The sequence below is a fragment of the Nicotiana tabacum genome, chromosome 20, assembly GCF_000715075.1.
Source record: "Nicotiana tabacum cultivar K326 chromosome 20, ASM71507v2, whole genome shotgun sequence".
NCBI classification, from domain to species: Eukaryota; Viridiplantae; Streptophyta; class Magnoliopsida; order Solanales; family Solanaceae; genus Nicotiana; species Nicotiana tabacum.
The window spans coordinates 105505081-105531817 of NC_134099.1; the positions used below are offsets into that span (position 1 = coordinate 105505081).

Here is a 26737-nt window from a genome sequence, read left to right on the forward strand (position 1 = left end):
GAAATTTGTTAGTCATGTCAGCAAAAATTGCTGACATGCAACGCTCAAATGTAGCAGGGGCATTGCACAGACCAAATGGTATTCTCCTATAGGCATATGTTCCATGAGTGCATGTGAAGGTTGTCTTATCTTGATCTTCTAGTGCAATTGGTATCTGATTATATCCTGAATAGCCATCAAGAAAACAGTAAAAACCATATCCTGCAATTCTTTTCAACATTTGATCAATAAATGGCAAAGGAAAATGATTTTTTCTAGTGACATCATTGAGATGTCTGTAATCAATACAGAGTCTCCATCCTATAATAGTCTTGGTAGGTATGAGCTCATTATTTTCATTTTTTATAACTGTCATACCTCCTTTCTTTGGTACTACCTGAACGGGACTTACCCACGGGCTGTCAGAAATGGGGTATATAATACATGCTGCCAACAGCTTTACGATCTCTTTTTTCACTACTTCCTGCATTGCTGGATTCAATCTTCTTTGCGGCTGGACTATTGGCTTGTAGCTATCCTCCATGAGGATTCTGTGTGTACAAATATCCGGACTAATCCCTTTAATATCTTCTACAGTCCACCCCAAGGCCCCTTTGTGTACTTTCAATACTTTAATCAAACTATTTTCTTGTTCTGCCGTAAGAGAAGATGAAATAATTACCGGAAATAATTCTTGCTCAATATAAACATATTTCAAATGAGAAGGGAGATTTTTGAGTTCAATTTTTGATTGAACTTGTTCGTATTTCATCTCTTCTTCTTCTGAATCTTTGTCCAATATTTCAGTTTCTCTTCTGATGGTGGGATCATCATCCTGTGTGGTGCCTGATTTGATCAAGCATCTTTCCATTGAATCTGGAATTAATTGATCATCTTTGAATTCATCTGTAAGATAACTAATCATGTCAATTGAAAAACATGAAGATGATGTTTCATCTCCTGAATATCTTAGTATCTTTTGCATATCAAATATGACTCTTTCTTCATCAACTCTTAAAATTAATCGTCCTTGATGAACATCTATAATTGCTCTTCCTGTAGCAAGAAATGGTCTACCTAAAATTATTGGTTCATTAGGACATTCTTTCATTTCAAGTACTATAAAATCTACAGGGAAAACAACTTATCTACCCTTACGAGTACATTTTCAATTATTCCCTTAGGCTTTTTAGTACTTTGATCTACAAACTGAAGAGAAATACTTGTGTCTTTTATTTCACCAAGATCTAACTTTTTAAAGATAGAAAATGGCATTAAATTTATTGAAACTCCAGAATCACAAAGTGCTTTTTCAAAATATAATCCTCCTAAGGTGCATGGAATTGTAAAACTGCCTGGATCACCAAGTTTTTGTGGTAGCTTATTTTGAAGTATAGCACTGCATTTTTCCGTAAGCATTAGCACAGAAACTTCTTCTAATTTTCTTTTACTTGACAAAATTTCCTTTAAAAATTTGGCATATGAAGGCATTTGTAACAAAACATCAGTAAAAGGAATATTGATGTGAATTTGTATTAAAATCTCCAAAAATTTTGCAAATTGGTTGTCAAGCTTTTCTCTTTTCATTTTTGTGGAAAGGGAATAATCATAGGGAGAGAATTCAATTTTTCAATATTTTTTTCTTCTTTTTTCTTGACTTCATTCTTTTCAGACGGTTCAGAGAGTATTTCAACATTCTTACCATTGTTTACCTGTTGTTCTAACTGGTCTGCATAGGGTTCATCCCTTACCTGACCATAAGGTGATGGCCTCAAGGTGCTCTTTTGGGTTTTTCTCTATATTGCTTAGTAAGGGACCTTGAATCTTTTCTGAAACAAGAGCTGCCAATTGGCTCAACTGTATTTCTAAATTTTTGAGGGATGAATTTTGGCTCTCCATATTTTCATCAGTGACCTTAATATACTTATACAGAAGATCATCAAGACTTGAATGAGCTTGTTGAGGCCTTTGCTGATAGGGCCCTGCTTGTTGATAAAGTCTAAAGTTTGATTGACCATGGTTTGGATTTTGGTATCCGGGTGGACCCTGTATTTGTTTCTTCTGGAAGCTTTGAGAGTTCTCTGCACCATTTGGATTGCTCCATTGAAATCCTGGATGTCTCTGTGCCATTGGACTTCCAAAAGGATACCGCTTGTAACCGATGACATTGGCATGTTCATCATTGTAATTGGTTGCTTGACATTCATGGTTCTGATAATTTCCTCCACACATGTCACAAGCCTCAGATTGGCTTGGTTGTTGTGTATTCACCTGAAAAGTTTCAAACTTTTGTACCAAAGAAACAATTTGTTGTGTTAGTGTATTTAAAGCATCAACCTGATTTACTGTAGCGGCCTTCTTGATAATTATACGCTCATATGGCCATTGGATGGCATTCTCAGAAATTTCATTCAACAATTGCAACGTTTCCTCTGTTGTTTTTCCCATTACTGAACCTCCTGCAACTGCATCTATCACATTTCTAGAAGAGGGTTTTAGCCCGTGATAAAAAATATACAATTGCATATGTTCAGAAATATCGTGGTGTGGACATTTTCTTAACATTGCTTTTAACCTTTCCCAAGCTTGATAAACAGACTCTGTGTCAGTCTGCAAGAAATTAGATATGTCTTGTCTTAACTTTGTGGTTTTAGCAGGGGAAAAATATTTGTTTAAAAATTTCTGAGTCATTTGATCCCATGTAGTAATGGAACCTTGTGGCAAACTTCGCAACCAAGTCTTGGAATCTCCTTTTAAAGAGAAAGGAAATAGCCTTAACTTGATAGCTTCAGGAGGTACTCCATTATACTTAGCTGTTTCAACAAGTTCCAAAAAGTCAATTAAATGACTGTGCGGATCTTCACTTGCGTCTCCAGTGAAGATGCAAAACTGTTGAATTGTTTGAATCAGGCCAGTCCTGATTTCAAAGTTGTTGGCTGCCACTGGAGGTTTTCTGACACTAGATTCACAGTTGAAGCGGTCAGGTCTAGCATAATCCCTTAGGATTCTATTTGCTGGCCTTGGCGCCACTTCATCAAATTGATCCTCTATTTGTACTGGTGGTGGTACTTCGCGTGGGTTGATATTTTCTACTTCCTGATTCTCCATACCTTCACAAGCTATGCTTTGGGAAGATAATGTTTGTCCTTTCCTGCGCAATCGAAGAGATCTTTCAATTTCAGGATCGTAATTGACCAACTCTTTTATAGAATAGCGGGTCATAAACTACTCAAAATTCTAAAAAAACAAACTAAACTTAACTCCTAAGGTAGTAGTAGTAGTACTTAGAAGAAAATAATTAAAAGAAAGTGATGAATAACAAGGACAACAAAGATTACAAAAATAAGCGATCAAATAAAAATAGTAGTATAATAATGTTGTTGTTGTTGTTGTTGTTGTTGTTGTTGTTGTTATTATTATTATTATTATTATTATTATTATTATTATTATTATTATTATTATTATTATTATTATTATTATTATTATTATTATTATTATTAGTTGTAGTAGTAGTAGTATATGATAATAGTAATTATATTAGTACTAATTAGCAATAGATGTTATGAAAAAAAATGGTAAACGAAATCAGTTAGTAGTAACAGTAACTAACAATGGAGAATAATAATATAATACTAATATAGAATATAGTTACAAGTAGTACTAGTATTAATAATAGTGACTGCTATGCTATAATGATGATAAGAAGGATAAATGATAATAACACTTGTATAAGATGTTAGTACTTGTAATAGTAAAAGTAATAGTAGTAATATTTAGTAAATATTGATAGCAAAGATAATAATACTAATAGTAAGTTTCCAAATTAGTAACAGAATATTTAGTCTGAAGTAAACTTGTGCCAATCCCCGGCAACGGCGCCAAAAATTTGACGAGGCCAATGCGTATAAGATTTTGCTACTCGTACTTTGTCAAATTCTAGTATAGTTTATGATATCATCCCACAGAGATTGGAGAATCTAGCTACAAACTTATAATATTCTTACTACTATTTGAGAGAATCAGATTGATGAAGTTTTGTTTGTTGAAAATTTAAATTGCTTAAGTTGAAACAAAATAACTTTCGGAAGATTTATATTTAAAAAGAGTTGGGAATCATTGAATTCACTCGATAGGATGATAATAATAAAATCTTAGCTTCTACATGTATTTCTCTTAGGAATAACTGTTTATTGTTAATACAATTATATTTTGCTCCCTAAGAAATAATCAATTAATAACACTCCGCGAGGTTATGTAAATCAATTGATATATGACTCGTGACGATTAAATTGAAATAATTTTCTTGCCTGAATTGTGCTAAAAGATAGCAAAAACCTCTTGCGATTAATTTTTACTAAAAATCAATAATCTTTTCAACTACAACTCCTCCGTGAAAATTAGAATGGAAGTAAGCAAGATTACAGACTTGGAATGATAGCTTAAAAAGAATTACTCTCACTCTATTATTTTACCCAATAGTTATCGTATATTAATTTTGCTTCGTGAGAATTACAAAATTGACATACAACTAACTTTGGAGAATAAATAGATAGAAGTAATAATAATTAATTAAAACTAATATTCCAGCACAATATAGAAATATAATTAAAAAGTTTCAGGTCAAGCATGTAGTAAAATTGAGATTAATATTATAACGCTATCGAGCTTCATCAACTATCCCAACAAAAGAGATTACTCCATTATGGAGTATTTAAATCTCACAAAGAAAGAAAGTCTTAAAATACTATCAACACTCTTAGAAAATTCAAAGACTACAAGATAAAATGAAATAGATAACGAGAGAAGTAAAGACCAAAGCTAGAGAAAAGTTTTCTAATTAGGCACGTATATCTTCCCCCTTTCAACACAAACATCCTATTTATAGAAATCAAATCTCATAAGGTGCCACGATGCGTCGTGGTTCTTTTGCCATGATGCGTCGTGCTTCTATTGCCATGATGCCTCGTGGTTCTTTTGCCATGATGCCTCGTACTTCTCCTTTTATTCCTTTATTTGCTTTATCATGATATTTTTATTTCCTGCAAAATACTATTAGAAAATACAGATAATTGACATATTATATATATATATATATATATTTAAAATAATTTATTTTTAAGTATATAATATATAAATATTTTATAGTCATCATGCTCTACGACCTACACCTAACAATTCTCCCCCTTGGCCTGAATTTTCGGGCAAAATAAACTTGATCCACCTTCTTCACATAATCTTCAACATGCCGCATCTTCAAATCTCCACCGCAATGTTTGTCTCAACGGAATAGTATTCCGGTCAAATTTCTTAGACAAAACTCATGATTACCATCAAATAGGTTGCAGCTAGAACTAAACCTGCCAAGATGAACATAACTTGAGCTTTGCTCTAATACCACTTGTTCATATTCGTCTCCATTCAGTAAAAAATTTGATAAATAATCAAGGCTCTGATACCACTTGTTGGGATCGAAAAATCAGGTGTCATGCAGAAGCTAGTAATAAAACAAACCTTGAATGACGATAAATTAGACAACAAAAGAGAAATCTACCAAAAGAGACAAAACTATTTAACGTAGTTAGGTCAATTGACCTACGTCCACAGGCATAGATGAGCAATCCACTATATAAAAAAGAATATAAAATATCGAGAGAACATCCTCACAAAGAGGCAAACACAAGTGGCAGACTAACACTTGTCCTGAAATTTTCTCCCTAAGCAAGATTCTCAAACCCCTTAGGCTACATTGTAGATGCTACTGAATGAGAATGAATAATTTATAGAAGTCCAAACATTTTCCTCCAAGAAAAGGGACTAGCCAAATATGGAAGATTTAGAATTTTCTTCTAAGAAAAAATCAATTATGGTAAATATGTTGTCCTTTCCTTCAAGAGATAGGAAAATTAAGTATGGTAAGAAAATCAGGACAAACACCTAACAATTGTTAGGATCGAAGTAATCAGGTATCATGCAGAAGCTAGTAAAGCAATCTTTGAACGCTGACAAATCAGCCAACAAAGAGAAACATACAAGAAGAGACACAAACATTTAATGTGGTTCAATTGACCTATATCCACAAGTAGAGATGAACAATCCACTATATAAAAGAGAATGAAAAATATTGAGAAAAGAACCTCACGAAGAGGCAAACATAAGAGACACACTAACACTTGCCCCGAAAAGTTCTCCTAAACAAGACTCTTAAACCTCTTATGACTACATTGTGGATGCTACCAAATGAGAAGGAATTATCTTCAATTTATAGAAGTCCAAATATTTTCCTACAAGAAAAAAGACTAGTCAAATATAAGAGATTTATAATTTCCTTCTACAAGAAGGAAAATCCATTATGATAAATATGTTGCCATTTTCTTCAAGAGATAGGAAAATCAAATATGGTAAGGAAATCAGGACAAACACTTAATAGTGAGATCCTTCATAATCTAAATTTTAAAATTTGGGTTACAAATTCAGGTACGGATACAGGTGTTGGGATTCGATTAAAAATAATTCAAATATCTAAAAATAGAGTTGACATTATGCGGAAAATTTATACGTTATTTTGAGAAGGAAAAAATATTGATCAAAAGGAGAATCTGAGAAGGAGATAATAGGAAAAGGATTGACATAGAAATTTTTATATACAAGGTATTCTATTTTCTTCAATTTCAACGTAACTTTTGTTTTGATTTCAAAAATTACTGTACCTTTCCCGATTTTATCAGTCGATTTTGGTCAAAGTACCCAAAATCTGTTGTTCAAATCCGGTATGGATCTCACATTCACACCCACGCCAACGTCCTGTTGACACGGGTGCGATACCGAAAGTAAAAAATCCAAAAAAACTTAGGCTATTAGTTTAGCCTTTATCATCATTTCCCATGCATACTTTGCCAGCCCGGTAGGCGGTTATCGTATGCAATTGTTGAGCTCCATCCGACGACTCCACTTGATCGTAGTTTTCATGCAAGAAATATTCAACCTAAAGAGGAAAACAACAATATATTAAACTCACAAGTCAAACAGTCAATAAGCTCACACAAGAGATAGACAAAAATGGACTCACTACTAGAAATTCGACAAAAACTGACCGCGACCGACTAATCGATTTTGGTCGATTAAACAACCGGCCAAAAAACCGACCGAAGTCGTCGGTTTTTCAAAATATTTTATTTTTTAAATTTTTTTTACAAAACCGATCAACTTTGGTCAGTTTTCTTTGACGCAGAAATGCGGGAAACTATTTTTGAGTCATGCAAAATTTATTTTTCAAGAAATTGACCACCTTTAATCAATTTTTCATTTAAAATAAATTAAAATTAATATTAAAAAAAGATCCAAATAGGTCGGTTAATCCGACCGGTCATTTTAAAAAAATTGACCGAATTCGGTCGGTAACTTTATTTTTTTTAATAAAATCGACCGGCATCGGTCGGTTATTTTTGCGCGAAAATACAATTAAAGAGTATAAATGAAATAAAAGACAGTCTTAAAACAAAATGCATCAATTGTTTAGTGGTAGAATAGTATCCTACCACAGTACAGACCTCGGTTCGATTACTAGATGGTGCATTTTTTAATTACATAATTAAAATATCGACCAACTTCGGTCGGTTGTTTCGGCAATTTTTTTTTTGAATTTAATTGACAGACCGAAATCGGTCAGAAAATACCGTCCAAAGTCGTTTGATTAGCTCTACCGGTGTTACGATTACCGACCACGAGTCGGTCGATTTTTTATCGATTTTTGCCAATTACCAACCAACATCGATCGATTTTGACAATGGGGTTTCCCGTTTTCTTAGTAGTGACTTCAAATTCATTGTTAAGGATTTTAAACAATATTTTGATATTTGGAAAAGCCAAGTAAGAAATAGCCCAAAAACATTACTTGCTTGATTTGCATGGAAAAGAAGATTTTTGGAAGGAACAATATGAATTCATTTAAAAAAGAAAAAGAGCTTGAGGTTTGACATTAACATGTAAAAATAGCACGAGCTAGTCAGTTGTTGGACTGGTCATTCAAAAATAACCAACTTTTGCAAAGTTATTGAAAAATAGTCACTATTTTGCTGCAATACGGAAAGTTCCAGCATAATATATTGGAGATCGGTGCATCTGTGTATGAACTTCCAGCATATTATGCTGGAACTCCAACACGCGGGAAAGTTCCAGTATAATATATTGGAGATTGGAGCACCAGTGCTCCAATCTCCAGTATATTATGCTGGACCGGTATATTATACTATACTGGAGTATTTTTCTGGATTTTGAACAGTGTTTTCGTTTAGATTTCTTTTTACATGAAAAATGACTAAATTTCGATTACTTTTGAAACTGTGGTTATTTTTAAATGACCACTTGTAAATCTGGCTATTTTTAAATTTCTCCCCATTAACATCTACCGATAGGCTGTGAGTTTGTAAACAGCAATTAAGAAACATGATATGGGACTTAAGTTCATGGTTGAGAGAAGCTACGTCAAAATCAAGTCAAACATTCTACCTGTTTCAATATCCAAACAACATAACTAAAGGTCAATCTATTAATAAACAAAACATTCTTTAAACTAATATTTAAGGAAGAAAAGACAACTACATAACCATATTCATTCAAACAGATATACAGTTTCATTTAAGTAGGCACATAACATGATTTAGATCAGCACAGCCTCATATACTTCAAGAAAACATGGATAATACGTAGATGATCTTTCAAAGACAATGAAACTAAACTAGGACCCCTGAACATGCTTCTTAGTTTGAAAATATATGTAGACTTCAATAGCTTCAATAAGACAAGTGCATATCCTAAAACAGATTTATAGAAATTCTCAATATTATGCAGCATTGGACCAAGACCAAAGGAGTCAAATCAGACAACAATCCACAAAAACATACACAACTTAAAAGGTATCTTAAAGCTAGAAGAACCCATTTTCAGAAATCTAATTTATATGCTTTGAGGAAAAGTCATCATGTAAAGACAAAACCAGTAGAGCAAGAGATATCCCTAGAAAATCCTAAGGCAAGGTTTTTGCAGAACCATGCTTCAGCAGTGCAGGAATAGTCGTAGGGAAAAAATATAATTAAACACAATAAATTAGCTCGTGTGAATATGGCTCCTATCCAAGTTATTTTCACGTACGGGAAGAAGACCGTTTTGGAGTCAATTTATTTTCCAAATTAGCTCGTGGATGATTGTTATGTAGTGTTTCATGATGTGTCGTATCATATTGTATTGTACTGTACCGTTTTAATGCATATAATATTTGGATAGATTGTACTTGTTTATCGTAATTTCATCATGTCATGTACCAAGACTATGAAGAATAAACTTAGAATACGAAGAAAAGGTAAGGTACGAAATAAAATTATTATATAAAAAGGTAAGATAAAGGATAACATAAGATTATTTAATAACAAGGAAGGGCAAGATGAGAGGGGAAAAAAAGGTAACAATGCAACCACACCAAATCAGTCGCTACATAAAGTAATATTTTTCATCATTACGTAACGACGAATTTAAGTAACAATCAAAACATTGTATTTAAAGTAACAATGGAATTTTTTGTTTGTTTCATTCATTTGAAATGATACAACACGATTAACAAATCACATTTTGTAGAACATGTACAGACAATCTTCTGACTTCAAAGTAAAATCAGTACTATATATCTATGGAGATTACTAGTGCATCATCACCCTTGTCAACCACAAAAGTCTTGGTAATTTTCTTGGAAGCAATAACGACTTCCACTTCATACGAGCCATGGTATCCGCGAAAGCTGTACTGACCTTGGTCATCAGTATGACCATGAGCGTGGGATAACCATTCTTGCTTAAGAGCGAGGTATCTTTTTCCAGCTTCATTGAGCTCGCCTTCTGCATTAATTAAATGTGCATCTTCTCGACTCATGAACAGCTCCCAGAATCCCCACAATATTACACCCTCCACAGCAGGGTGAGCAAAAGCTTCTCGAAGCATAACTTCTAAATCATCAGCTCTAACGTGTTCATTTTTAGAAGAGACGTCAACTTCAGTAAACCAGATAGGAAGTCCAAGGATACTCAGTTTATCAAGAGCCGAACAGACAATTGGTCCAACTGGACTGTCAATATGTCCCTGAATACCTATTCCTCCAACTGGTGCACCCTGGTCTTGGAGGTCAAGAATATGCTCAATGTACTTTTCTGGGGATGACCGGGTGTCACAGCCATCCTCAACATGGTAGTCATTTACAAATAGGATCGCAGAAGGATCCAATTCATGTGCTTTTTTGAACATATTTGCCCATATTTCTTTACCCAGTCTATCTTGGTGGTAAGAACCGTGCATCATCTCATTATTCACATCATAATGTTTGAACTTCCCCTTGAAACGTGTCAATAGGCCTGATAGACGGTTTTGAACAGCTATCATCAACTCATTTTTGTTCAATGAGTGTATCCATGCTTGAACAGTGGACTCCACCTCCCAAAATATACAGTGACCACGAACTTCAATGTTATTTTTGTAGCAAAAGTTTAGGAGCTCATCAGCATCTCTATAATTGAAATTTCCTTGCTGGGCTTCTGTGGAATACCACTTCAGCTCGTTCCCAAAGACAGCCCAATTGAAGTTTTTGACAAAGAAATCGTTGAAGTCTTCATTGTCTATGTTTGTTCTGCAAATGCATGATCCAAAGGGGAAACTGTTTTGCTTTTGTCTAACTCTAACAGGAGTGCCAAGCAAACAGCCTGAGTCTGATCCAGAGAACTTCAAGATGACATCTCGCTTGCGTATCTGGGAAAGAAATATTTTTTTGTCAGATGTATAACTGATCATATCTGAAAGAGCTGTGCATTTTACGGTTTGCTTGTGCCAAAGAGAATATGCAGGTGTGTGTTGCCAACCTATCGAAGAGCATACCAGAAAAAACAGTTATTTGATCTCAAAACACATACCAACACACTGACACAGATCCACAGGAGAGGGAATGTTTGATGAACTGTGTTTAACCGTATTATTGCAACAACATTTTCTGAATTCAGTTACGAGGAAGAGTCTAAGAAATCAATACATGAAAGATGCAATTTTTTTTTCCTATTTCAGAGCTTGTCTGCAGAAATCAGTAAAATATCACAGATCGGCTTTCAGACACAGTGTTGGCACCAGTACAACAAGGATTTAGAAGCACCTCAAAGGACCGGAAGATCATAAGATCCATAACTCTGGAATAACAATTGAAAATACAATGCAGAAATAATTAGACATTACCTTCTCAGTCTGTCTCTTCAAGTGGTTAAACCTTGCACGTCTGTCAACTGGAAAAATGTGAAGTCCAGCTACCATTAGGTCAACCCCAGAAGCAGGACCCTGAACATACACCATCACTTTAGCTGCTTGCTTCTCGATTCTAAAAGATCCTCCAATTTCACGCCATTGATCATTGCTGACCTCAACTTGGCCCCCATTAACCCATTCGTCGTCTACACCAAGGGCCACACTTACATTCTGAGGGCCTGATGCTCGCCCAACTCTAACCCATGCAGATATTTGATATGTCAAATAGAGTTTAACTTTATCTGTGATCACCTGAGCAGGGCCCATCCATGTCTGAGTACGATTAGTCACTGCAATATAACGACCGCTTAAACGCTCATGAGCACCAAGGGAATCTCTAGCCATTGGAGGAATTGTATGTGGCGAGCCTGTTTTAACACTCATTGTGCAATCGCCTAGGGGAAACCAGCCATTTGTGCCATTATTCAGATGGGTGTTTGTGATTATATTAACACCATAAACCGCATTCTGAAAGCGAAAGAAAAAGTGAAAGAATGCTTCAAATGCTATTTCACTGAGATATATGGATCGGGAGAGACGACAACAACAACAACAACAACAAAAAACCCAGTGTAATCCCACAAGTGGGGTCTAGGGAGGGTATGTGGACGCAGACCTAACCCCTACCTTGTGACTGTAGAGAGGCTGTTTCCAATAGACCCTCGGCTCAAAGAAAAAATTAGGATAAGGGGCTAGTTAGCATTAGGGGCATGACATAATACTTCCTAAGGCCTTTACCCTTGTACTATTGCCAAGCTAAAAAAAAAAAAAAAGAGGAGCCAACTAACCTCAGGAACTGGTGGAGAAGGAGGAGGAGGTTTAGCTGCACGATTTACAACTAAACTATTGAGGAGGATATCCGTGCCTGGAGGTGGACCCTCTAAAAAGATAACAGCCTTAGATGGGGAGTCATTTAGAAGAAACTTCCCTTGCAACTGCACCCAATCTTTGTCAGTAACCTGGGCTCTGCAGACCACTAGCTTCTGTTAAGCTACTTCACCAGAAGCTTCAATGCACACAGTAATTGAAGAAACCAAGAGAATACAAGGGAAAGAATATAACGGATCAAGTCAAACCACCATATATCTGTTATGTCGCATGGTTGAACTTCACTTAGCTTGGATTAAAATTGATTCCAAGAATGTTAAGAAAGATCAATGTCAACAGATAATGACATAGTGATTATCCTTCCAGGAAAATTACAGCAGTGCTCATGTTAGTGATTGCTATTACTGTAGAGAAGTGATTATCCACACACAGTTCAGAAGAAAAAACCAGTTAATATCAGAAAGTCCTTAACGACACTAAGGCGATTATATTGACTAACACTACGGCATAAAAATGCTATAGATGTGCAAAAAGGCATAGGTTAGTGGAGTCATAAAACATTGTTTCTGGTCCGATAGCATTAAAGAAATTTCATGACCTAGGACTGTGTGCATTTTATTTAAGAACAAATTGTTTGAAGCACTCAGCCAAAATAAAGAGCAAGAAACTGTAATGCAGAAGCTTCTAGCAAGAAACGGTAATGCAGAAGCTACATAAGATGTATGGTCATAATTGACAAGGGTAAATTATTGTATATAGTGTGGGTGCTTTTGCAAGAACAAAAGGAATTTTTTTGGAAGAATACATAGACAACCCATTGAACTTAACAAAAAATTTCATTTTGACACCTCAACTAAGGGCATAACCTATTAGACACCTGAAGTATGTGAAAGTTGTGCCTATTAAGCACGATATGCTGACGCGCATTAGTGCATATTTTTCACCCCTTTTTAATGTGTTAAATGCCTTAAAATTGCCCAATTCAGCTTTGGTTTTGCGCATTTTTTTTCCTGTTCTATTTTTTTTACTCTTCTTCTAGTTTCTTCTCTCGTTTCCTCAAGAGTAGAAGACAAAGGAGCAGCCATCAAAGCACTTTGAATAGAATTTGCAGCTTTTGTTAGTCTGTCATTGAAGAGGATTGCAGGGACTTCAGCCAAGACTACTGATGACTTCTCTTTCTCCAGAGCAGCTACCATTAAAATGTTGTTCAAGCAACAAGAAAGAGATTTTCTTTACTGAGATGTAATGCCAGCAATCCCATTTGGCCACCTCTGAGAGCCAGCAAATGCTTAGCTCGACAATGCCTTACTATCATCATGCTTTAAATGCTTTTACTAGGAACACATCAGACTATGGCCATGAGGGCTTGAATGCTGGAAGCATGCTTGGTCTACTAACAGGAGCCAGAGGATCATTCTCTACGTCGCAGTGGATGGAACTGGACCACCAAGCCGTCTATAGATACATCACCGCAAATGTTCCCATACCCTCATATATCCTTTCAAGTCAGCCCATTAGGAAAACCCTTGGATCTGCTTGCTTGAAGCTTTTCAGGCCTAAGACCCAATACTTTGGGATTGGGTACTTTCCGTCTAGGATTCTACAATAGCCACTGATCCTAAACCAGGAAGGTGGGAGAACAAATGGGAAGAAATGGTGGTGCTCAAGAGATGCAACAGTTGAGAAGAATTAAGAAGAAATTAAAAAAATTGGAACAGCCACGTGTCATTTTTTAATTAGTTGTTTTTATCTTGTCATAGCGTTTGAATTGCATGCACTTAGTTTTATTGAATGAATTGTTCAAATCATGCTTGATAGGTAGAGCTTTTACGGACTTCAGATGTTTAATAGGTCATGCCCTTAGTTGAAGTGTTAAAAATGATTTTTTTTATAAGTTCAAGGGGCTATTGATATATACTGCCAAACTTTAGTTATGATTAGTCAATAGATACTACAATGGACGGCAGTATGTGCATATTCAATAAGTGGAACTCAGATTAACTTACTTGGCAATGCCTATGTACTGTTCAAGGTTATCAGCTGCTTGAACCCACAATGTTCCCCGAACATCTGCATTAGTGACATTGTGACCATGTACCCGAACTACAGCAGTCATCTCATAAGCTTGCTTTCGCTTCACTCTCCCGGTTATATCTTGCTGAATCCCATTCCAGCTCTGTGTGCGGTCTGTTGCAGATGCGAAGTATTTTCCAGAGGTTGGATTGATATTTGCATCAGCCATAGAGTCATGGCAAACAACCTTGCAGCCTCTTCCGGACCAACTATACAGGCTGTCATCAAAATTTGCATTTACTATGATCTTCTCATCATCAGTACAACTGGATGTTGGCCTAGAACTCTATCAGAATAAGCAGAAGAGTCCTTTTAGTAATAGTGCAGATAGTTTCTAAGCCGGTACAATCAATAAAAAATAATGCATTTCATAACTGGGACTTCCATTTTTCCTTTTGTATGGATACAAAAAGGAATACGACAACAGCAATAACTTACTTCGTAATCAGTGAAGCTGGGGCAAGTGATCTTCACTGACTTTATGAGCAGGTCAGATCCAGGTGAAGGTCCCTCGAGATAAAAGATAGCTTGATTGGGCATAGTTGACAACGAAAATGAACCTTCCAATATTTGCCAACCCTCCTCCGTAACAGATTTTCTGCATGGAGTAAGGTGCTAAGTTATAGCTGTTCCGTAAACAAGAAAAAGTTATAATAAGGATAAAGATAGAGACCCTAACCGTGAAATAAATAAATAGCTTGTTTCTGAATTTTGGTAAACAAGTCTCAATGTAGCCTGGACTTCAGTAGAACCATGAAAAGCACCAGAGACTCCAACACAAGCAGAAATCGTGTAAACACAACCTGCTGAAACTCTACTTGTAATATCTTGCTCCAAGCCCTGCCAACATTCCTTACGATCTGTGACAACAGCGTAAGAACAGCCTACATCTTCTGTAATTCCTTTATGGTAACCAGAACCAGCTGGAACCACAAAAGCGCTGCAGCAATTGGCGCGCCACAAGTGCAGCCCTTCTGAGAAGTCATGGTTATGTATGATATTAACAGCATCATAGCTGCCAGTGTTTTCCCTGTTTTCCTTTGGGCTCTGTCAGTAAAATATAATCTTCATAAATGCACTCGAAGAGAAGTAAGTGACAGCAAAAAAATCATGTATTGTTAGGAAGTACAGGCTTCACATGCAAGAGACAGTAGTTACTAACAACTGTAGAAAAGCAAAGACATTACTCCAAGGTAAAATCGAACTAGATAAATATACAATGTGTGCTTTAAATCACCTTTTAAACATGTTTTTCTGATACACAGAACTAATGGCTTGTGTTTGCTTGTTCTAATCTAGATTATAGACACAATTTTCTTATGTTCATTCTTTTCCTAAGGTATTCAGACAGGTTCTGATTTTTTTTTTGAAATTTAACTCATATTAAGTTTCGTCAGAATTCCATGCTCAAATGTCAGATCCCCTTGCATCACAACTATATCTTCTGGTTTATCCTAAGTTTTTCTTACAAATAAGTTTTGTTACTCAACAATTAGTATCTTCTTTAAACAAAAGGATTCAAACAACACAATTGCTTCCACAACTACCAAAAATAGTACTACTAAATAACATGAATCATGAATTACCCAAATATTCTTTCTTTTTTCATTTTTAGTTCAGATTGACCAATAAGAAAAATCGAAATTCTTGATAAAACCCCAATTTTGGAAAATGCACAAAAACCGATTAGCACCTTAGAGTCAAAGCTGTCGGCAGTGATTACAGGTGGCTTCTCCATGCTCTCATTTGATCTCTAAATCCAAAATAACAAAAATTAATCGTACACCTTACACAAGACAAAATTCCAAACCCAATGAGTTACCCCGAGAACTATTTTCATTTTCAATTCTAATTGATTGGAAAAAGCAAGAACAATACCATCAGTGTGAGAAAAAGAGAGTACCTGTGAATGGGCGTGGTCTGAATTGGATTTGAAGAGTCGACGTGCAAAACTACTAGCAGTAAGCCGTTTCATTGTATACAGATGATGTCTTTTTTGATTAAAAAGGATCCGGCTTTTTCGTGTTCAGCTGTCTTCACTATCTTGGTCAAAATCCGAGCACAACCTCGTACCAACTTATAATCCATTTAAATTTACTTTGAGCTGTATGGGTCTGATCAAGGGACGGCAATCAAGAATCAATTACACCGAGGTCATGCTTAAGAAATAATATTGGCGAGGCTAAGATCAAATAAGGGATATGTCTATAGGTAGCAAGAGAGAGAAAGAAAGAGATATGTAATATTTGTATATCATAAGGTCTCTACAAAAATTGATTCTAACTACAAACATTATCTTTGTACAAGAATGGATTTATTGTTTGTCCTTGACTTTTTCACATCAAATCCTATAAAGTTATCTATATTCCCATGTTTGTTTACCTTATATCAATGTCAGTATCAGAGTAAAATCATCTAGCTCATTGAATATTTGGGTGAATTTATATTTATTGTCATTTATTATATTTATTGAGAACTTATTATATTTAATGAGAATTTATATATTATTATTTTATTTAATTAGTTTAACAAAATGGCTTAACACTTTTTGGTCAAACATGAACTTATTTCCTTTCTGCTGCTTGTAAAAGAGAAACAATTTATTACTTTTTAAAAAAAAATTGTGTCCAGTCAAATAAATTTACATAAATTAAAATAAGTCCAGATAAATTAAAACGGATGGCATATATGTTATCAAACAGTATTACCCACCTAAATAGGCTTAAATTTAAAATCTATCCTTACCTGATTGTTTAACTGCATTGATTATTAGGCTAGGCTGCATTGATTGTTTTGTGTTGTTTTTTTTCTGATGTTCCCTCCAATATGAGCTTTAAAAGGTATAATATATCCTGGTCCGAATAAAAGAGAAAGATTGTTTTTGGGCGACAGTAAATACAAAAATAATATGGTAATGCGAGAGATGGTTGTTTCCCGTGGCTCATTTATTGCATTATTTTTATTGTAACATGTGTTATTTTTATTGTTCTTAAAATTTTATTATATGGTATTGTAAACCCATTATCCTTCCGTTGTTATATAATCATGAAATGCTTAATTTTTGTAACGACGAATTTGGTGGATTTTGCGTGGTTACTCATAAAATATACATTATATTTATTAATACAGTGTAATACGATACAATGCGATACTATATAGTATATAATACAGTATTGTACATTATGAAATTATGGGTGACGATCATCCAAACAGGCCATAAAAGATTAGATATTATGAAAAACTTTTAAATTAAGCTGCTTGGATGATGATCCTCGAAAAGCCCTCATGTTGCTTACTTTGTCAACCTTATCTAGTTAGAAATTGAGATATAATTAATTGATTGATTATGGAGTGATCTTCGTATCTTGTTTAATGTATGTATGTTTTACATAAAAAATAGATTAAGCTAAGCTTTAGTGAACTACACTATTTTCTTTTACCTTTTTCTTTTGGTTTTGGGGGCTCTCTGATTACACATCAATAGCACATCTTACCATATTCTTTTTTCCAACGAAAGCGGGTTTTTCAATGAGCAACAGGCTCTCAAAGTGCAGAATCTATTGTTATTGATATGGCTTGTTTTTTATTGGGTAGAGGCGGAGCTAGGATTATAAGTGTATGAGTTCTAAATTACAAATACAGGGTCTCAAAAAAAGTCACTGGATTTTCTTCTACTGTAGCTCTACTGTAGGCATATGAAGATTTTCTTCTTAATAAGGGTATAATTCTAGCAGTAAGTGAAACATGACTCTATTCCAACAAATAAGCAAATCAAGAATAAGGGATGATGCAGTTAAACGAGACCCAAATGCCAAAAATGAGTATGCTGTGCAATTTTTACACCTTTGAACAAATGTCAAATAAATCGGGAAATGGGAGTACCTGGTAAGCTTCAAAATCATCAAAATTGAATCTTGATCGAGCAACAGTAAATTCAACATGATCAAGAATATCTTTTTGTAAACTAACTGCATTATTCTTCAAGAACTCATCCATTAACCCAAACATCTTCTCTGCTTTCGCTTTCCTCGCTCCTAAGTTCAACCTAGCTTTCTTCACAACCACTCCTCTCCCATTATTGGTGTAAAAGGGGGTTTTGGGAGCTGATTTTCGCTGATTTTTGTGGGAGTTTAATGGATTTTTGAAGCTGAAGTTTGGGGTGTTTTGGAACTGGAGTTTGAGAACAACTTTCATCGAGAAAAGCTATTGGTTTTCAATTGAGTAAGAAGGCTCTTTAACGGTGGAAAATAGTGTTTTTGTTGCTGGAGAGGAAGGACTTGGTACGCCTCTTTTCATGTAGGGTTTTTAATCTCTTGGTAGAACCCCAACTTTTTTGATTTGGAAATTGAGAAGATTAGAAAAAACAGCCACGATGTCGTTTAATTTGTGCTATTTTAAAAAGAAAAATGGTTAAAAACAAGAAAAAATAACTAACTGCTTTTAGTAGGATTCGAACCCGCGTGCTCTTCGAGCGAACCCAAGACTCTTACCATTGAACTCAGACACATTTTGTTACTGGGTTCGGTAGGATATATTTATATATAAAGAGTAAATTTTTTAATACAAATACAGGGTCTCGAAAAAAGTCACTGGGTTTGCCCGAACCCGCACCCTCTACCGTAGCTCCGCCCCTGATATTGGGGTTCGTAATTCTGATAAACACCTCATATGGACTCTTTGGATTTGTACATGGAGCATTTTATTGTCTTGCTTTGTCAATGAACAATTTTGTGGTTTCATTTAGTATTGCAAAGGAGTACAGACAGATACCGTTGCCAGAGAGATTGTGCTTGATTTTAAACGTGGCGTACATAAAAAATGGAGTTTCGGTATTGGGAGAAATGCTTTGCGGTTATTCAACATAAAATCATCAGGGGAAGGACACTTTCAAGTTATGTGTAATGAAAGACTATGGTTCAAGATAATTTGTTTAATATACAAGGTACTGAGGAGGCTGTGATTATATTGCTGAAATGGGTTGATAATCGCGGCATGGAGAACATCCGACCCATATCTTGACAGGGCAAGCCCGAATGGTTTGTGATTGAGGCCTTCTCGGTCACATGCAACCGGTTTTTTTTGCAGCCATGACGTAGTCCAATTATCTTTGCCCCATTTTAAGCAGATCTAAGCGTCAATTGTCTCTTATATCTTAGGGTGTATTTGATATGGAGGAAATTATTTCAGTGAAGCAGCCCTAAAAGTGACTACCTGGTATCATTTCTACAAATAAGACCTTTCACATGAGGCCCATAATTTTGGGAGGTCAAAAAGATTAGGGCACTATAGTATGAAGCAGAAGGTGAAATGAAAACGACAAAAATCCCATAAGTTTAAGTCTAAGGTTGCTGGATTTAGAGAGTTGTGAAGAGTTGTTTGAGTGATTGCCCCTCTCTGTCATTCTTGGAAGCCAATGATAACTCAATGTTTACCAATTTCAAACTAATCGTTAGCAAATTAAGTTCACTGAGGCAGTGAAGATTTTCATTCTTTACTCATCATTTAGTTGAGCTTTGCTATATCTTAGCATGGCAGCTTACAACGGCCTTGTGAGATATGGTATCTATTTAGGTTTCTGCATCTCACGAAGACTTCTTAAGCTTGCAACCATGGCAGGGTTTAGCTTATGTATGAGAAAAGGCAAATCTAGCCTCCCACACAGCTGTTTGTATTAAAAAATGAGGCTTTTTTATGGAACACGGAGAAATGTTGAGATTTTCTAAGGGTGGTCTCTCTCTTTCTCTGAAGTTTAATATAGCCGGTGAATTTTCCAGTACTTCTCTTACCAAGAGAAAGACTAACGACCCATTCATCATAAAAGTGCCAGATATGTTTATGGGAAGTACATATTTTGCCCCGTAAACTAGTCACCCAAAATCCGAATCCTAAACCTTAAACTTTGTGAATGAGGCTATGATGACATTGTTGGGTTTTGTTATTATTTATTAATAACAAAAGAGGTGTGAATGAAAAATGGTGAGAAAAGAAATGGAGGGAAGTAAAATTTTGAATGAGTTCATTTTACTAATGCACTTTGTCCCTTATTGGTAGAAGGAAAGAAAATCTTTGTGTATATATAAAGAAGCTCGTCTTTTAGCTCTTAAAGAGTTAAAAAGAAGGCAAGCCTCGCGTTGTCGTCGTCGTTGCTCGGCCTCGGTCAAAGATTGATTGATTAATCTTTTTGGACAAATTTTTTTTCAAATATTTAATGAATTAATTAAATTAATTAACGAAAATTCAATCCGGAATAACCCACCCGATTCCGTTCGGCCTGCTTTCTTTCCCGGATTATTTTAAATCCGTTTTACATTTCCCGCAATATTTTCAACAGCTATGGCTGTTCTAAAACAGTGTCAAACCTGTTCCAATAGCTATTGTTGTTCTGAAAGGTTGCAAACCTTTTCAGAAACAGTACCAAATTGGCTATGAATATACCTTCAAATCCCAGAATATTTACTTATGAAATTTTCTGATAATCTTTTTCTTCTTCTGCACAAAAATTCTAGTGTGTTTTGCAGCCTTTGAGTGGTTCGCTGTTCATCGGCGTTTTTGGTACCAACACTCTAGTGAGTTAAATCGTTCTATCCTCGGAGGATATATTCCAGAACCTCGGGGTACTTTAGGGGAGTAATTTCCTTAAGGATACACTGTGTATTTAGTGGGCTCGATTTATTCCTATACCGTTTTCAGAATTTATTTTGAAGAAGTTCAAATACTGTTTTCGGAATTTTATTTCTACTAACTTTTTGTTTCTGTTTTCAGAAAGATTATTATTTTATTTATTTACAGCAATACAGATTAATAACAATCTTAAGAAAATTATTAATTATATTATGTATTCTGTTTGTGGAGATTAAAACCTGTGTGATTTTCTACTCCGTCTGAATTTTACTATTCTGATTTGAAGATATAAAAACTTCATCAGAGTATTGAAATTCAGAAAATGATTTGAATAACATAAAAACTTCATCGTTTTTATGTAAAACAATATATAAAAACTTCGGTTGTTTTTTGTTACGTACTGTTTATTGATTGCAGTATTATTTGATGTTTTGGTTTTGCCATTAACTGAACTCTTCTGTTGTTGACAGTGAGAAATGGCAAATGTTAACAGAAATCCTTCTGCGACTGTTGGTGCAACGTCGATAGCCTCGTCAAGCCGCACTGTTGTTCCTCCGGCCGAGAAATCAGGGAAATTTTCTGGAGCCAACTTCAAAGGATGGCAGCAAAGGGTGTTCTTCTTGCTTACCACACTTGGTATGCATAAATTCACTAGTGAAGAGCCTCCAGCGCCTGCTGCGGACATGCCGGACAATGAAAAGTTCATGGTTGTTGAGGCATGGAAGCAGGCAGATTTTCTTTGCAAAGACTATATCTTAAGTACTTTAGAGGATGACTTGTACAATGTGTACAGTGCAATGAATACTTCGAAAGAATTATGGGATGCACTTGAGAAGAAGTACAAGACAGAAGATGCATGTTTGAAGAAGTTCGTGGTTGCCAAGTTTTTAGACTATAAAATGATAGACAACAAAACTGTGGGAACCCAAGTTCATGAGCTTCAACTTATTTTTCACGACCTTATTGTTGAAGGTATGGTCATGAATGAAGTATTTCAAGTGGCTGCTATGATTGAAAAATTACCTTATTCATGGAGAGATTTCAAGAACTATCTTAAGCACAAGCGCAAAGAAATGAAGTTGGAAGATCTTGTGATACGTCTAAAGATCAAGGAAGACAACAAAACAAACGAGAAGAAGTCTCGTGGAAATTCAATGATCATGGAAGCTAATATTGTTGAGGAGACTGCTCAAAAAAGTAAGAAGAGGAAGAGGTCTTCTAGACAAACTAAGGAGCAGAACAAAAAGAAATTCAAGGGCAGCTACTACAATTGTGGAAAAGTTGGTCACAAAAGCCCTGATTGTCGTCTCCGAAAAAGGATAATAAGAAGGGACAAGCCAACATAGTGGAGAAGAATGATGACATTGATGATCTTTGTGCAGTGCTTTCGGAATGAAATCTAGTTGGAAATCCGAAGGAGAGGTGGATTGACTCTGGAGCCACTCGACATGTTTGTGCTGTCAAAGAAGCATCTGCGACTTACTCTACTGCTGGTCCCGAAGAAGAAATTTCCATGGGAAATAATGCAACAGCCAAGATTGAAGGTTATGGGAAGATATTCCTAAAGATGACTTCCGACAAGGTGTTAACGCTCAACAACGTTCTTCATGTTCCTACTATTAGGAAGAATTCAGTTTCTACTTCTTTACTTATAAAGAATGGATTCGCATGTGTATTTGTTTCTGATAAAATTGTTTTAAGCAAGAACGAAATGTATGTTGTAAAAGGCTACCTCGCGGAGGGCCTTTTCAAACTCAATGTAATGGTTGTTGACAGTATGAATAAAATTTCAGCTTCTTCTTATTTATTGGAGTCAAATGATTTATGGCATATTCGTTTAGGACATGTAAATTATAAAACCTTGCGAAAGTTAATTAATTTAGAAGTATTGCCTAAATTCGAGTGTAATAAATCGAAATGTCAAATATGTGTTGAATCTTAGTTTGTAAAATATCCTTATAAGTCTGTTGAAAGGAATTCAAATCCTTTAGACTTAATTCATACTGACATTTGCGATATGAAGTCGACACCATCTCGAGGTGGAAAAAAGTATTTTATTACTTTTATTGACGATTGCACTAAATATTGTTATGTTTATTTGCTTAATAGTAAGGATAAAGCAATTGAAGCATTTAAGCAATACAAGAATGAAGTGGAGAATTAATTGAATAAAAAGATCAAAATGGTTAGAAGTGATAGAGGTGGAGAATATGAATCTCCGTTTGCAGAAATATGTTCAGAATATGGAATTATCCATCAAACTACTGCACCTTACACACCTCAATCCAACGGAATTGTGGAAAGGAAAAATCGAACATTAAAGGAAATGATGCATTCTTTATTAATAAGTTCTGGATTGCCGCAGAATTTGTGGGGGGAAGCTCTCCTTACAGCTAACTGAATACTCAACAAAGTACCCCACAGCAAAATGCAATCTATTCTATATGAAAAATAAAAAGGAAGAAAACCCAACTTGAAATATTTCAAAGTGTGGGGTTGTCTAGCAAATGTACAAGTTCTTTTACCTAAAAGGGTTAAAATCGGACCAAAAATAGTAGATTGTGTTTTCATTGGATATGCTACAAACAGTAAAGCATGTCAGTTTTTGATTCATAAATCCGATAATCCCGAGATTCATATTAATACGGTAATAGAATCAGATAATTTTGAATTCTTTGAAAGCATCTATCCGTATAAAACTGAATGCGAGTCTTTAAGTGAAAGACCTAAACGACCTCGGGAAGAACCAAAGGAAAATACTCCAAGTATAGAAGATCCAAGGCGTAGCAAACGTCAAAGAACATCTACTTCATTTGGACCAGATTTTGTGATATTCTTGCTTGAAAATGAGCCTCAAACTTTTAAAGCAGCTATGTCGTCTTCTGATTCAACATTTTGGAAAGAGGCAGTCAATCGTGAGATTCAATAAATTTTGGATAACCATACATGGGAATTGGTTGATCATCCTCCAGGAAATAAGCCTTTAGGTTTGAAATAGAACTTTAAATGAAAAATTAAAGCTGATGGCACTATTGGCAAATATAAGGCAAGACTTGTTGTCAAAGGTTATAGACAAAAGGAAGGCCTTGATTACTTTGACACTTACTCGCTAGTAACAAGGATAACATCTATTAGGGTGTTAGTGGCACTAGCGACCGTGTATGGTCTTGAAATCCATCAAATGGATGTTAAAACAACTTTCTTAAATGGAGAATTTGAGGAAGAGATTTACATGGAACAACCTAAGGGTCTTGTGGTTCCTGGTAAAGAAAAGAAAGTGTGCAAACTTGTTAAGTCACTTTATGGACTTAAACAAGCACCCAAATAATGGCATGCAAAATTTGACCAAACAATGTTGGCAAATGGATTTAAAATCAATGAGTGTGACAAATGTGTTTACATTAAAAATACTCTAGGTCATGAAGTCATTGTTTGTTTATACGTTGATGACATGTTGATAATGAGCAAAAGTATGATAGATATCAATTCTACAAAATGCATGTTGGCTAGCAAATTCGACATAAAAGACTTAGGAGTTGCTGATGTGATCTTAGGAATCAGAATTCACAAGACTCCACAAGGTCTAGCATTATCACAGTCTCACTACATTGAAAAAGTACTTGACAAGTTCAAGTATTTGGATTTCAAAATTGCCAAGACTTCAATTGACATGAGTTATGCACTTTAAAAGAATGAAGGTGAAAGTGACTCACAACTGGATTATGCAAGAGTATTGGGAAGTTTGATGTATATCATGAATTGTACGCGACCAGATATAGCATGTGCTATTAGCAAACTGAGTTGGTTTACAAGTAATCCTAATCAAATACATTGGATGGCAATGAAACGAGTTTTGGGATATCTAAAACATACCCAAAATTATGCTTTGCATTATAACAAATATCCTTCCGTGATCGAGGGATATAGTGATGCAAATTGGATCATCGGGTCATCTGAAGTTAAATCCACGAGTGGATATGTTTTCACACTTGGGGGTGGAGCAGTTTCTTGGAATCATCCAAACAAACGTGCATCGCCCATTCTACAATGGAATCTGAATTCATAGCTTTAGATAAGGCCGGTAAAGAAGCTGAATGGCTCCAGAATTTATTGGAAGATATTCCATTTTGGCCCAAACCTTTGGCACCTATTTGTATACATTGTGATAGTCAAGCGACAACAGGTAAGGCAGGGAGCGTTATGTATAACAAAAAATCTCGTCATATTCAATGGAGACACAATACCGTTAGACAACTACACTCTAGTGGTGTTATCACAATTGACTACGTAAAGTCAAGAGATAACGTGTCGGATCCACTTATAAAAGGTCTATCTAGAGAGGCAGTTGAAAGATCATCAAAGGAATGGGGTTAAAGGCCTAGGATAAGTCATCATGGCGGTAACTCAACCTAGCAGACTGGAGATCCCTAGAGCTAGGTTCAAAGAGATCAAACAAAGTTATGAATGACGGTTCAACATTCTCAAATAACTCAACCCATTCTCGTGATGAATACAATGTTAAAAAAAATGAGGTAAAGCATTAAGGCTTTTTGATGAGTCAATAAAGCTTAAAGCTTTTTAATGATTTGCTAAATCTAGCAAAATATGATTAGATAGTGTGTCTTTAGGATTACACGTTTAGGAATCACCTATGTGAGTGTGAACTGTAAGACGCTTCAAGGAGAATGAAAGTAAAGGCCCATTCTCTAAGCACTCATGAAACCAGGCGGTGTTCATGGCTAAAACGAACACAACCGTGAGAACCATAGATGGTTAAGGATTGATTGTATGACTTATGTTGTCTAGGTATACCACAAAGCTCTACGGTTCAAAGATATCAAATCTACTGATTGACCGAGTATATCCGATATAGGTTCACTACGGAAAGTTCAAAGGGAAACCTACTTATCCAGATGCAATTAATTCTTACATGTAAAACACACACAAGTCCGTGCATTCTTTTAAGTTTATAGCCATTCCCCATTCGTGTGGGGAATTGTTGGGTTTTGTTATTATTTATTAATAACAAAAGAGGTGTGAATGGAAAATGGTGGAAAATAAAATGGAGGAAAGTGAAATTTTGAATGAGTTCATTTTACTAATGCACTTTGTCCCTCATTGGTAAAAGGAAAGAAAATCTTTGTGTATATATAGAGAAACTCATCTTTTATCTCTTGAAGAGTTAAGAAGAAGGCAAGCCTCGCACCATCGCCGTCGTCGCTCGCTCGGCTTCGGTTTCAGCTTCGGATTTGGATTTGGATTTGGTCAAAGATTGATTGATTAATTTTTTTTTGGAAAAAATTCTTTTCAAATATTTACTTAATTAATTAAATTAATTAACAAAAATTCAATCCGGAATAACCCATGACCTGCGACCCGGTCCGATTCAGCCCGTTTTCTTTCCCGAATTATTTTAAATTCGTTTTACATTTCCCGCAATATTTCCAACAGCTATGGCTGTTCTGAAACAGTGTCAAACCTGTTCCAACAACTATGGCTATTCTGAAAGGTTGCAAACCTTTTCAGAAACAGTACCAAATTAGCTATAAATATACCTTCAAATCCCAGAATATTTACTTATGAAATTTTCTGATAATTTTCTTCTTCTTCTGCATAAAAATTCTAGTGTGTTTTGCAGCCTTCGAGTGGTTCATTATTCATCCGCATTTTTGGTACCAACACTTCGATGAGTTAAATCCTTATATCCTGGGAGGATATATTCCAGAACCTCAGGTACTTGAGGGAAATAATTTCCTTAAGGACACATTGTGTATTTAGTGGGCTCGATTTGTTCCTATACCGTTTTCAGAATTTATTTTGAAGAAGTTCAAATACTGTTTTCGAAATTTTATTTCTACTAACTTTCTGTTTCTGTTTTCAGTAAAATTTTTATTTTATTTATTTACAGCAA

At 35.3% G+C, this 26737-nt stretch overlaps 1 protein-coding gene and 1 non-coding gene across 3 annotated transcripts; one reads left to right on the plus strand and one right to left on the minus strand.

Annotated features, from left to right (window-relative positions):
* Positions 1-2515: 2515 nt before the first annotated feature.
* LOC142175057 (small nucleolar RNA R71) lies at positions 2516-2622 on the plus strand. The gene has a single exon (XR_012704247.1). It is a non-coding gene; the product is annotated as a small nucleolar RNA R71 (small nucleolar RNA).
* Positions 2623-9463: 6841 nt separating this feature from the next.
* On the minus strand, positions 9464-16557 carry LOC107804512 (endo-1,4-beta-xylanase 1). Of its 2 annotated transcripts, XM_075241397.1 has the most exons (8): positions 16109-16557; positions 15899-15958; positions 14885-15252; positions 14644-14803; positions 14139-14491; positions 12093-12270; positions 11239-11772; positions 9464-10764 (listed from the first exon to the last, which is right to left on the minus strand). In XM_075241397.1, the coding sequence occupies exons 1-8, from the start codon at positions 16178-16180 to the stop codon at positions 9649-9651; spliced, it is 2841 nt and encodes a 946-aa protein (XP_075097498.1). In that variant the 5' UTR covers positions 16181-16557; the 3' UTR covers positions 9464-9648. The 2 variants fall into 2 exon arrangements, with proteins under 2 accessions (XP_075097498.1, XP_075097499.1); XM_075241398.1 differs by lacking the exon at positions 15899-15958 and having other exon boundaries at positions 16109-16539.
* Positions 16558-26737: the final 10180 nt, after the last annotated feature.